The sequence below is a fragment of the Coturnix japonica genome, chromosome 1 (assembly GCF_054131305.1).
Source record: "Coturnix japonica strain WE chromosome 1, WE-NBRP24, whole genome shotgun sequence".
In the NCBI taxonomy this organism is placed as follows: domain Eukaryota; kingdom Metazoa; phylum Chordata; class Aves; order Galliformes; family Phasianidae; genus Coturnix; species Coturnix japonica.
In genome coordinates, this window is record NC_140663.1 from 126,080,800 (window position 1) to 126,091,918 (window position 11,119).

Genomic DNA, 11,119 nt, shown 5'->3' on the forward strand with positions numbered 1-11,119 from the left:
GTCCACCCACGATTTAGCCTAGGGAAAATGAAGCTTTCCTTGTACTACCTGCATTTATAATCCATGCTCCTGCTGAATGATGAAGTGCTTACACGAAGTATGCAAAGCCAGACTCTGGGGTGATTTTGCATCTTTTGTTAAGACAACACACTGAACATGAGAAGTTTTGCTCTTGATTCAGGGGAAAAGAGAAATGGCTAATGCCAGGTTTGGGTGTTTTCTTTTATTGTTAAAAGATTAAAGCATTACATTTCACCAGATACAAGAAATGGGATTTTTTTCTTCCTGACATTACAAACATCTGAATTATCAAGAGAAAATGTTGAGCTATACGTAGTCTGACTTAATCCACCAATTTAATGCATATTAGTTCATGCTTAAGACATGGCCAAAATACATAATCACAAAATAAGTACCTCAATGCTTCTAAAAACTGAGACAAGAAAGACAGAGAATTGAGTGCAAGAAATTCCCAACAAATGACTGTACACTCAATTACAACCTCGGGGCCAAGTTGTTCCAGAAGGGTTGGTAGTTTCTCGTGCCTGGCTCATTCGCTTTTAATTTGGTAAGAAATCTCATTTTAAAAATTTGATAAAAACATTTTAAAAAATAAGACATCTAACAAATGCAAAAAACCAAGCTCATTCTTCACAGAAATACAGGGGTCGCTTGCCGCTCCAGTCCTTAATTGCCTGTGTGTTTTACAAATCTTTACAAAACTAGTTTGTATCCATTTTGGTTTCAAAAACATAGTACATCCAAAAAAATATGACTCTACTGATGGGTAATAAAAAGACACGGACATGTATTTAAAATGACTTTTAAAAGCAAATTATTTCAGTAAAACATCTATCAGACAAGTTAAACATAGTACAACAAACCATGCATCTTCTGACTTGTCAGATCAGCTAAACTACTCGGTTAACATACAGCAACACTTTCGAACACTGTTGTAAATTCAGCTTCTCTAACACAAGGAAAAATACAAGCTAAATTTGTTCTTCAAGTGGTTCCAGGCTGTCAAAGTGTTTTTTAGGTGTATCATCGTTATGACGGCTTTGGCAATGGGTTAAGTGTTTCTTAAAGCCTCGGGGAAAATTTGATTCAAAATTACAACGCGGACACTTCAACAAACTTTGACCATGAGCAGCAACATGGTTTTTAAGAAGAGACTCCAAGAGAAAAGCCTTGCCACATATCTTACATTTGTATGGGCTCTGAACGTTATGCTTGTTGACTAAATGATGCAAGACCGCACCTTTTTTCATTGCACGACAGCAACAAATTTTGCAGTAGTATTTCCCCTTGCCGCGCTTCATATACTTTGCTATTTCTTCCTCAGAAATGAAAGCCTCTTTCTCTTCGGTAAACTGAAGAACACACGGTGGCTGACTGGGAGTAGTCGCATCTATTTTGCTCTCTCTGCTGTAATCAGAGGACTCTATATCATACTGCTCTTGGTCACTGTTGGATTCTTGCTCCTTCATCTCCATCGAGTCCATCTCTGCTTTTCCACACTCGCTGCTGTTCAGTTCAGAATCTGAGTTGTCTTGGTTTTCCTTCCTGGGCTTCTTTTTTGGGCATGAGTATAACATGTCTTCGGGTGATTCTTTGGCTAATATGGACTGTTCATCTGTTGAGAATAAGTCATCCAGTGGTTTCTGATCATCTAAAGTGTGAGAAAGAAAGTCACTCTCACCAGACTCACTGGGTGTCTGGGGCTCAGAGGAAAAGCCTGGAACACATTTGTGGGACTCAGAAAACAGGATGTTTTTCGGGATTTCAGAAGGTACAGTAGTTTCAACATGTCTCTGGACATCAGAGGACATAGAAGCAGCGGGTTTCTGCATCTCAGAAAATACAGCTTGCTTTTGAATATCAGGGGATACAGCAGATTTCTGGGAGTCAGGAAAAAGAGCTTGTTTCTGTGTGTCTGGAGAAGCAGAATGAGCCTGTTTATGGGCCTCGTTGAAGAGGCCATGTTTCTGAATTTCAGGAGAAGTTGATTTCTGAGTCTCCAAGAAGGAATTATGGTCCTGAACTTCAGGGGAAATGGCAGCAAGTTTCTGGGCTTCGGAAAATAGGGCATGCTTCTGGACGTCAGGAGAAACAAGAGCTGACTTCTGGGCTTCAGAACATAAGGCATGCTTTTGGCCTTCAGTAGAAGCAAGAGAAGCAGACACCTTATTTTGGGTCTCAGAAAATACAGCACGTTTCTGGACATCAGTAGAAACAGCAGAATTGGATTTACGTGACTCTGGGAACAGAGCTCTTTTCCGAGGCTCAGGGAAATGGGATCGTTTCTGAACCTCAAAGGAAGCAGCAGAGGTGGACTTCTGAGTTTCAGAAAAATACATAGATTTCCGGGACTCAGAGAGCTTCCAGGACTCGGGAGACACCGAAGTAGCAGGTTTACGGACCTCGGGAAAGAAAGAAGGCTTCCAAGAGTCAGAAGAAACAGAATGACCAGACTTCCGAAGCTCAGGAGAAACAGAGGAAGAATGCTTCCACGTGTCAGGGGACAGAACAGGTTTCCAGCCTTCTGGGTAAACAGATGAGATGGGTTTCCATGGCTCAGAAGAAACAAGAGTGGACTTTTGGGATTCAGAGAAGGACGTCGATTTCCACGAGTCAGATACAAGCCTCCTAGACTCTGGTGATGCAACAGGTCCAGACCTTCGGGATTCGGGGGCAGACCTCCGAGACTCTACGGAAGCCTTTGGAGCCCAGGGAGAAACTGCAGATTTTTGCATTTCATGAGGCGTAGATCTCCAGGGTTCAGGGGAAACAGTAGGACCAGGTCTCCATGACTCTGGTGAAACAGCAGGAGCAGGCCTCCGGGTTTCGGGGGAAGAAGCAGAAGCAGGCCTACGCATTTGAGAAGCATGCCTCCGAGGCTCTGGAGACACAGCCGGGGAGTACCTTCGTGGTTCAGGGGATACAGCTGGAGTAGGTTTCTTTGGCTCTGGCGACACACCCGGGGAGTATCTACGGGGCTCTGGAGACACGGCTGGGGAATGGCGACGGGGCTCTGGAGACAGTGCTGGGGAATGGCGGCGGGGCTCCGGTGATACAGCAGGGGAATGGCGACGGGGCTCTGGTGATACAGCAGGGGAATGGCGACGGGGCTCTGGAGACACAGACACGGCTGGCTTCTGCAGGTCTGGGGACACAGCAGGAGCTGGCTTCTGTGGGTCAGGGGATGCATCAGGGGATTGCTTCTGTGGGTCAGGGGATGCATCAGGGGATGATTTTTCTGAGTCTGAGGACACAGATGAGACTAATTTCTCTGGATCTGGAGACACAGCCTGAACTGACTTTTCTGAATCTGGGGACATGATCTGGGCTGACTTCTCTGGCTCAGAGGAAGAAGTCAGAGCTGACTTCTGGGACTCTGGGGACACTGATGATTTTTGAAACTTGGATTCAGATTTGGAGACTTCAGGAGAAAGGGCAGGTTTGAGAGACTCAGGGGAAGGGATAGATTTCTGGGGCTCCACAGCACCATTCTTTTTGGAGGAATCTGAACCTCCTTCTACCTGTCCTTTCTGCTCCTCGTTCCATTTCTCTGGTGCTGCATGTTGCGCTGTGATGTGATAATACACGTTGCAATACATCTTGCTGGTAAAGAAACATTTGTGGCAGTGAAACAGTTTCGCACTTTTTTGATAAAATATAAGTTTACCCAAACCAGCAGCATCCATTTCATCACAATACTCTGGGTGTATGGTGCCCATGTGAATTTGTATGTTTTCATAGTCCGTTCCTCTGAAGCTGCAGTGATCACACTCCAAGCGTTCTGTGGTTTTACGCAGTATCTGCAACATGTCCATTTTTCTATGTTAATAGTCTTCACAGCACTTCACCTTACAAAGAGCAAGCTTCAGAGTTCCTGCAACAAAGGGGAAAAATAAATCTGTATGGTTAGATCTCAGTGTTAATTTTAGCTCTGTCAAATAACTGTGTTTCCCCCTCCCCCCATCCCTTTGGGAAGCCTGAGTTTTGCACAGGTACTAACTACTTCATAAACAAAGGCAAATATAGGCCACTCTGGCTATTCCAAGTCATCTTGCATCGATAGAACTTGAAAAAACAAAGCTTTACCTAACAGCAGGCCTTCCTAACAGTGTAAAAAAAACAATAGGTCCGTAAACTGTAAGAAAAGAATCCAGGCAATGAAGAGTTAACATCCATGTGAGAAACATGACTTGCTTTCTCAGTTGTCCTTTCTTCCAAGATTTGGAGTGTTTTCGTTTACGTTATGCATGTAAACTGAAATCAGAAAGTACTTTGAAACAGTGCCAGTAAAAACAAGCCATTTCAAAACTGCATTCTCTATCATAAAATTCTGGAACAAATTAAATGTTTTTGATAAAACAAACAAACAAAAAATCAGTATGATAACAGAAGCCTAAATCCTATGCTCTGCCTTCCTCCATTGAACACTATTTTCCTTTCACTAATTACATGAAAAAATTAAAGCCACTGTTCCTAAGAACTTTATCTATTGTAAGAACAGTTTTTCCATTATTTCATCCTGTTGCCCTAATAACATCGCCAACGCTATCTCAAAAATCAGACGGCAGAGACTTCTATCTGCGTGCCAGTCCTCATATACAAAATACTTTGTTTGGACAGGATGGAAATGTCTCAAAATTATTGTTTCTGTAAGAACTCATGAAAACCAACAAAAACACAGAAATGCCGCATCAGAAACACAAAGCATTTATAATGACTCTACATTCCAGTATCTCCATCAGAAGCTACCCCAATTACCTACCACAATAAACAGAAAATGAAGTCTGAGTGATGCGATGCTCTATAAGCCACTTCCACCTAGACGTGGATGTTATCACTGCTGAAAAGCAATATTTGGACATTTCTCAGCACTTATATGAATTGCACACTTTGCTTTTATTTTTTTTCCTTGCAGATTCAAATTAAAGAACATTCCACACCACCATGTCAATCTAATCTGTAAGACTTACATCCAAAGTTTGTGTGTCAATTTAAGGTTATTTTTCCTGTCTGAGTATATATATATAGATTAATAACAAGTAAAAAATACATATATACCTAATGCAAGTTTTCTCAGTTTATTGCTACACCATTAATTTTAAGCTCTGGTTTCTTACGGAAATGAGATTTACACAAAAACATTGCCCTTCAGTGAATACCAATCAAACTGGGCAAAGCAATATAATCTCAGGTTAAATTTCTACAAGTTTGGTGGAAAACAAAAACAGAGTAGCAGAAGGCTAGGGAAAAGTCACCTCTGAAGTAAAGGCTGAAGATTTCACTTAACTGTTACTGGTTCTGTTTAGCTTATAATTAGAACATGGGCAGTAGGCAACCAGTCTTAAAACCTGCAGAACAAGAAGTGTCTGACTCTGATTATAATGAGGGACAGAAGGAAAGCAGGCTAGCCGTACTGCTGAAGGATGGCATGGGCACAGCAAAAAAAAAAACCCAGCAAGGAACTGGCTAAAGGACAGAGGGCACACAATTATAAGAAATAAAGGTCCACTGGTGTGGCTCATGGAATGATGACTTTGAACATGCTGTATCTATATACTTTACATTAAGCCACAGGAGCTTTTCCAAACGAGCACATGTTCTAGTCAAGAAGCATGGTGAGTCCACAAGCAGAGCCTGAAGATGAATCACGTTTTACACGTATGAGAACTATGTGCCATCTATGCAAGAAGTAATTGCATTGATCTACAATTATTGAACTGGAAGGAGTTTTTGGTATAAGTTACTATGTTCCAGCACTTCGGGAAGCCATACTAAGGCTTGTATCTGTGCAATAGCAAACTATCCACCAACTGGAAAGACCCACACCAAGCCTCGTCCTAACACACCAACAGATCCAGAACTCTCTAGGAATTCAGGTTCTCTTTTTTTTTTTGGCTGAGGGATTAACAGCAGTGGGTGAAAAGGAGATCTGAAAGTCAAAAACAACAAACTGATGACATGGAGCTATAGGAAACAAATGTGTTTCATCCCAATCTCGACAAAATGTAATCAGGACAATAACAACATACTGCACTAATCACACTTTCAGACATGGAAGAGAATACAGATTGGCAATAAGCCTGAATTCTCTATTTTTAGTTTTTTCCCCCAAGTACAGAAAAAAAAAAAAAAAAAAAAAGTATTTTCCAGCTGAAAATATCACAGTACACGGCACAGTTTTCCAGGCAATCACTTCTACTTTTTTCATGACTTTCCTCCTCTTCACACAGTACCTACACGCTGCAATTTCTGGAGTTGACTGTTACTTTTATCTCTTAACTCCACACAGTCTCCATCCTCCGCCTTTATTTGGTCCTATCTTACTTTACAATGAGAATTTCCATTTTCTTTCAAATGCAACAGGAGAAGTCCTCCCTGCCTCCCTTCCACAAGCTGTCCCAGTTACTGCTAGGCTTTTCTGACCAGGAGGTGATTCTAGAAGTGGAAAACTTACAGGCATTTCCCTCATTTTCATCTCCAGATGCTGAAAGATTGACATTCAAGCCTTTAGCATATGAGCAACAGTGAAGAGTTAGGGGTAGTTTCTCTTGCACCCACCGTTATTGATTTTTATAACTTCAGCACACCATAGCTGGCAATCACTACAGAAAGTGCCTCTTCTGCTGACATCTCTACTTAATTTAGGCATACTTCCGAGCAAGAGATCCTCAGTACTGCCACACCTTCAGCCATGACTATGCAGAACAGTAACTCTAGTTTTAAAGTAGCTATTCTGAGACCACTAACAAATCTGCACAGTGCTGAGCTACTATTAACTTGTAATGCCATTTAAATTCAGCAGGTTCACTGAGCATGCATCTGAACAGACAGTCTGTAAGACTTTCTTGTTAACATCCTTACTCACTTCTCCCTTTGAACTCAAAATGCCACTGCTTACACACACCTCTGATTACTGCCCTCCTCTAACTTAAAAACACAGAATGCTTTGGTTGGAAGGGACCTTAAAGACCACCTGGTTCCAATCTTCCATCCAGCCCGGTCTTCAGCACCTCCAAGGAAGGAAAATCCACAGATTCTCTGGGCAGCCTGTGTCAGTGCCTTACCACACTTATGGTAAGGAATTTCCTCCTTGCATCTAATCTAAATCTACCTTTTAGTTTAAAACTGTCACATCCTGTCCTACTGCTACGCACCCTGGTAAAGAGGCTCTCCAACATTCCTGCAGGCCTCCTTTTAAGTACTGGAACAATGCTGCCTCCCAGAGTCTTCTTCAAGCTAAATAACTCCAGCTTTCTTAGCCTTTCTTTGTAGGAGAGGTGCTGCAGCCCTCAGCCATCTATACTCAGCTTTGTCACATGGATAACTGCACGATTCGTATTTCTCTTTGCCTTCAACCAGACCATACCTTAGACTGGATTGTGCCTCAGATGCTGCCTTGCCTAGCTGGGTGCGGTCTGAAGCACAGCAAGTCACTGTTTTCCAAACAGCCCTGAACCATCTAGGCTAGCAACCATATGCTCAATAACAAAGATTCCATGGCTTAGGACCTGCATGAACTGTGATGTAACATAACATTTGCTCAGTGGCATCTCTGAGACAGTGCTAAACAATATGGACCACGCTGATTCTGCATAAACACTTCAATGCAGACCTCAAAGGAACCTACCTGTACACTGCTCCAGCTCCTGTCAATAAAAAGGATAAGGACCCAGTAAAATGCCTCGTGCATTTGACCAAACAGTAAACTCAAGAACTGCTCTAGTCATCTGGAAGTCCCTTCTGAAGAAAAGTGTGAATCTCAGGATGAAGATCAAGCATGCAGTGACAAACCAGTTTCCACTGAACACACCAGACACAACAAACTGTGGGAGTTTATTTCAGACCTGCTGAAGACCCCTAAGATTAAAAAAGAGCTGCTATCTGCCCAAGTACAAATAACTGCTGTGCAGTTTTTCTAAGCACTCTTGTCAGGTCCCAACCCACAGGTGCAGGACACACCACATTACACTGATTGGAGCTGAGGCTTCTCACCACTCTGCAACTACACAGTGCTCTGGATTCCTTAATTGCTATTTCTGCATCCCCTCCTGCTTTCCTCACTTTGCACGACTGCAACACACAAACCACAAATACAGATATAACCAAACAGAACCAATTAACTCAGTAAGAATACATTACAAGTGAAGGAGAAGCTTGAAGCCCTGCACTTACACTTGCCCTGTCCACACAACCTGCTTCCACTTCAAGACAAAAAGACAAAGCACTGACAAGAAAAGAAGCAAAGAAGCCTCCACTAAGATTCTGGAGTTTGTAATACTAAACTTTAACCAAGGGCAGACAAAGCTTCTTCAGATTTTTCCAAGACGTTAAGATTTCCAGTGAATCTGAACAGCAAAGTGCTCCCGTCCACAAGCATCAAGCACAGTAACAGTGCTGGTGCCAGCTCAGCTCTTAGCTCGACCACAGCTTTTTGCTGGCCTATAAGGGACACAGATCAACACCCAGGACTCAACTGAAAATCTGATGAAGGGACTCAGCTTGTGTTGAGCTGAGCAACAGGAACAGCCCAAACCCAGCAGGACTTACAGCCACTCCAGACCTAGTTCCAGGATTCAGCATCTCATTGCTTGTCACAATCCCAGTGCAGGATTAGCCATTCATCCCAACACCTCTCACAAACCTCCCAGTGGCATAAAAGAAATCTGCAGGAGACATTGTGCGCCACCAAAAATAGGCCCACAGTGTTAGGCACAACACAGTGACTCTGGCAACTAACAAAATGTCTCCACTTCTCAATCTCATTTCAATCCCATAGTTACAGGTTCTTTTTAACATGACGTGCAGAATTCAGAATTTCAGAATATGGCAACATGCAGACTGATGTATCATCCTTCAAAACCAGTCCGTCCTGGTTCTCACTGACAAAAGGAGCTATACTTCTCTCCCTCTTGATAAAGAATTGATCATAATGAGAGACAAGCAGAGAATGAGGATGTGCAAAGCACATCAGGGGCGCCAGTGCAGCTTTGAAAAGGAAGTTATACATTTTATATGATACCCTGTATTTGCATTGTTTTCTCCAGATCCAGCGGGACCTAAAAATAGTGCTGCCATCCACACCATCCTGAAAAATGAGCAACAAACTAGTGTGAAGCAATGGTTTCCAGCACCCTCCCACACAAGCATGCAAAACGATTCTATCAGTTCACCAAGCAAATGATGAAGTAAGCCCATACTCCTAGAAATGTCTTCCTCAGATAACCCTCTCACTTGTACAGGGTGCCACTCATCACAGCTCTGCTCTGACAAGCCCTGTCCACTGCACAAGAAAGATGGCTGTTCACTTCCATTGGTGGAAGCTCAGGCAAAGACTTCAGCCACATTCTCTGTCAATGGAGATGGTTGACTGTAAAGTTAGTACCCAGCACCAGACACCAGGATACAGCTGCACCATGGCTTCTACCAGCAGGACCAGATCAGACTGCAGCTGTATTTAAGCAAAAGGGAAAGTGACACACTCCTGCAGTGCCAAGAAGTAGACAGGAGCACTCTTGTGGCAACACCATGCTTCTCCTAAACCTGTGCAATGGCTGACAAGAAACAGAAGCTCAGATCCCACAGGCAGCGATGAAGCAGAGCAGGTGCTTCCCAATGTACACAGAGGAGATGTGAGGGTTGGCTCCAGCACACAGGGAACAAGAGGCAGCACCATGCTCTTGCTACCCCACAGAGCCCACAGGAACCTGACTACTCACAGCCACGCTGCCAACACCAGCAATCACATTTGTGCAGTGTTCCATCAGCAGTGATTGCTGGGTCCAGCTTTAAAACTGCACTAGGAGAGGAGGCTCCGACACCCTGACTTTGCCAGCCACCAACACTGAGAGATGTGCTGGGAGAGCAGGCACTTGGTCCAGCAAGGGGGCTCTTGCACGATGAAGTCCCAGGTTCAGCTCAGAGGAAAACTGAACAGTGTCATCAGTGCTTGATGCTGAAGGCTTCGAGAACATGAAGGATGCAGCACTTCACCTACCTCATGGGCCTTCTGTCTTTGCTAGGACAAGTCTGCAGAGCAACGTGAGTTCCTAGTACAAGAACGAGGGGCAACCTAAAGTACTAAGTATCTGACATACCTACATCAAGATTAAGGATAAGAAATTACTGTTTCATATCATTCAGACAGGGCAGTGTAACTCCGTATTAGCAATAATGCGCTGTTAGCTTCCAAAACTGACCTCAAAACAACGTACTTCTGCAGAGCTGAGCTGGTGAAGCGGCACGGGACCAAGGAGCACAAACAGGCACGCTGTACCATACCCTTCCCGCGGTGACCTCGAGCTACGAACTCCACCTGCATTACACCGAGACAAAATTCGACGTGAGGACGGCTGAGGGAAGGGAAGAACGAAGTCAGAATCTCCACCTCCCTGCTACAAATCGCACAGCTCGGCCCCAGCTCCGGCTCTCGGCAGTGCCGACTTACAGCCCCGGTGCGGCGGACCCTCCCTCCCCGCGGGGCCCGGTTCGGCACGAGGCCGGCTCCGATCGCCCCGAACGGCTGCGGGGTTCCAGTGGGGGCGAGGCCGGGAGGCGTCGCCTGCGGGGGCCCGGCACATCGCCGCCTCCCGGCCTCGCCCGCACTCGAACCCCGCAGCCCCCCGCCCTGCGGCCCCGAGGCGGCCCCGACCGAGGGGAAGGCCCCGGCCCGCCGCCCGGGGCGGAGAGGAGCCCGCTCGGCGCCTGAGGGCGGCGGGAAGGGCCTCCCCGCTCTCACCGCACTCACCGCCGAGGCACCTCCAGCGGCCGGGCGCAACACAGGACACACGGCGGCGGGCCGGGCCGGGCCGGCTTCGCTAGCGGGCTCGGGCCGTGCGAGGGGCGGGGAGGAGGAGGAGGGGGCGGGGGGACGGGGGGGCGCCGTGAGGAGGCGCGCAGCCGAATGGCGGCCGCCTCACCGCCCCCCCGGGCCCGCCCGCCGCCCAACAGGAAGCGCCGGCGCCGCGCTCAGTCCCGCCCCTCGCGGCCTCCCGCCTTCTCGGTCAGGTGGTGCTGCCGTAAGGCGGAGCGGCGGCGGGAGGCGGGAGCATCCTGTCAGCTATGGGACGTCGTGCGGGGTTGATGTGGGCTGCGCCTTCCA

At 45.8% G+C, this 11,119-nt stretch overlaps 1 protein-coding gene across 6 annotated transcripts; it reads right to left on the reverse strand.

Annotated features, from left to right (window-relative positions):
* Positions 1-208: 208 nt before the first annotated feature.
* Positions 209-10,952, reverse strand: CHAMP1 (chromosome alignment maintaining phosphoprotein 1). Of its 6 annotated transcripts, XM_085552332.1 has the most exons (4): positions 10,766-10,952; positions 10,218-10,333; positions 4,784-4,861; positions 209-3,895 (listed from the first exon to the last, which is right to left on the reverse strand). In XM_085552332.1, exon 4 carries the CDS (start codon positions 3,834-3,836, stop codon positions 993-995), a length of 2,844 nt encoding a protein of 947 aa, XP_085408458.1. In that variant the 5' UTR covers positions 3,837-3,895; positions 4,784-4,861; positions 10,218-10,333; positions 10,766-10,952; the 3' UTR covers positions 209-992. The 6 variants fall into 6 exon arrangements, with proteins under 6 accessions (XP_085408458.1, XP_015705073.2, XP_015705056.2 ...); XM_015849587.3 differs by lacking the exon at positions 4,784-4,861 and having other exon boundaries at positions 10,233-10,333; XM_015849570.3 differs by lacking the exon at positions 4,784-4,861.
* Between the last annotated feature and the right edge of the window lie 167 nt (positions 10,953-11,119).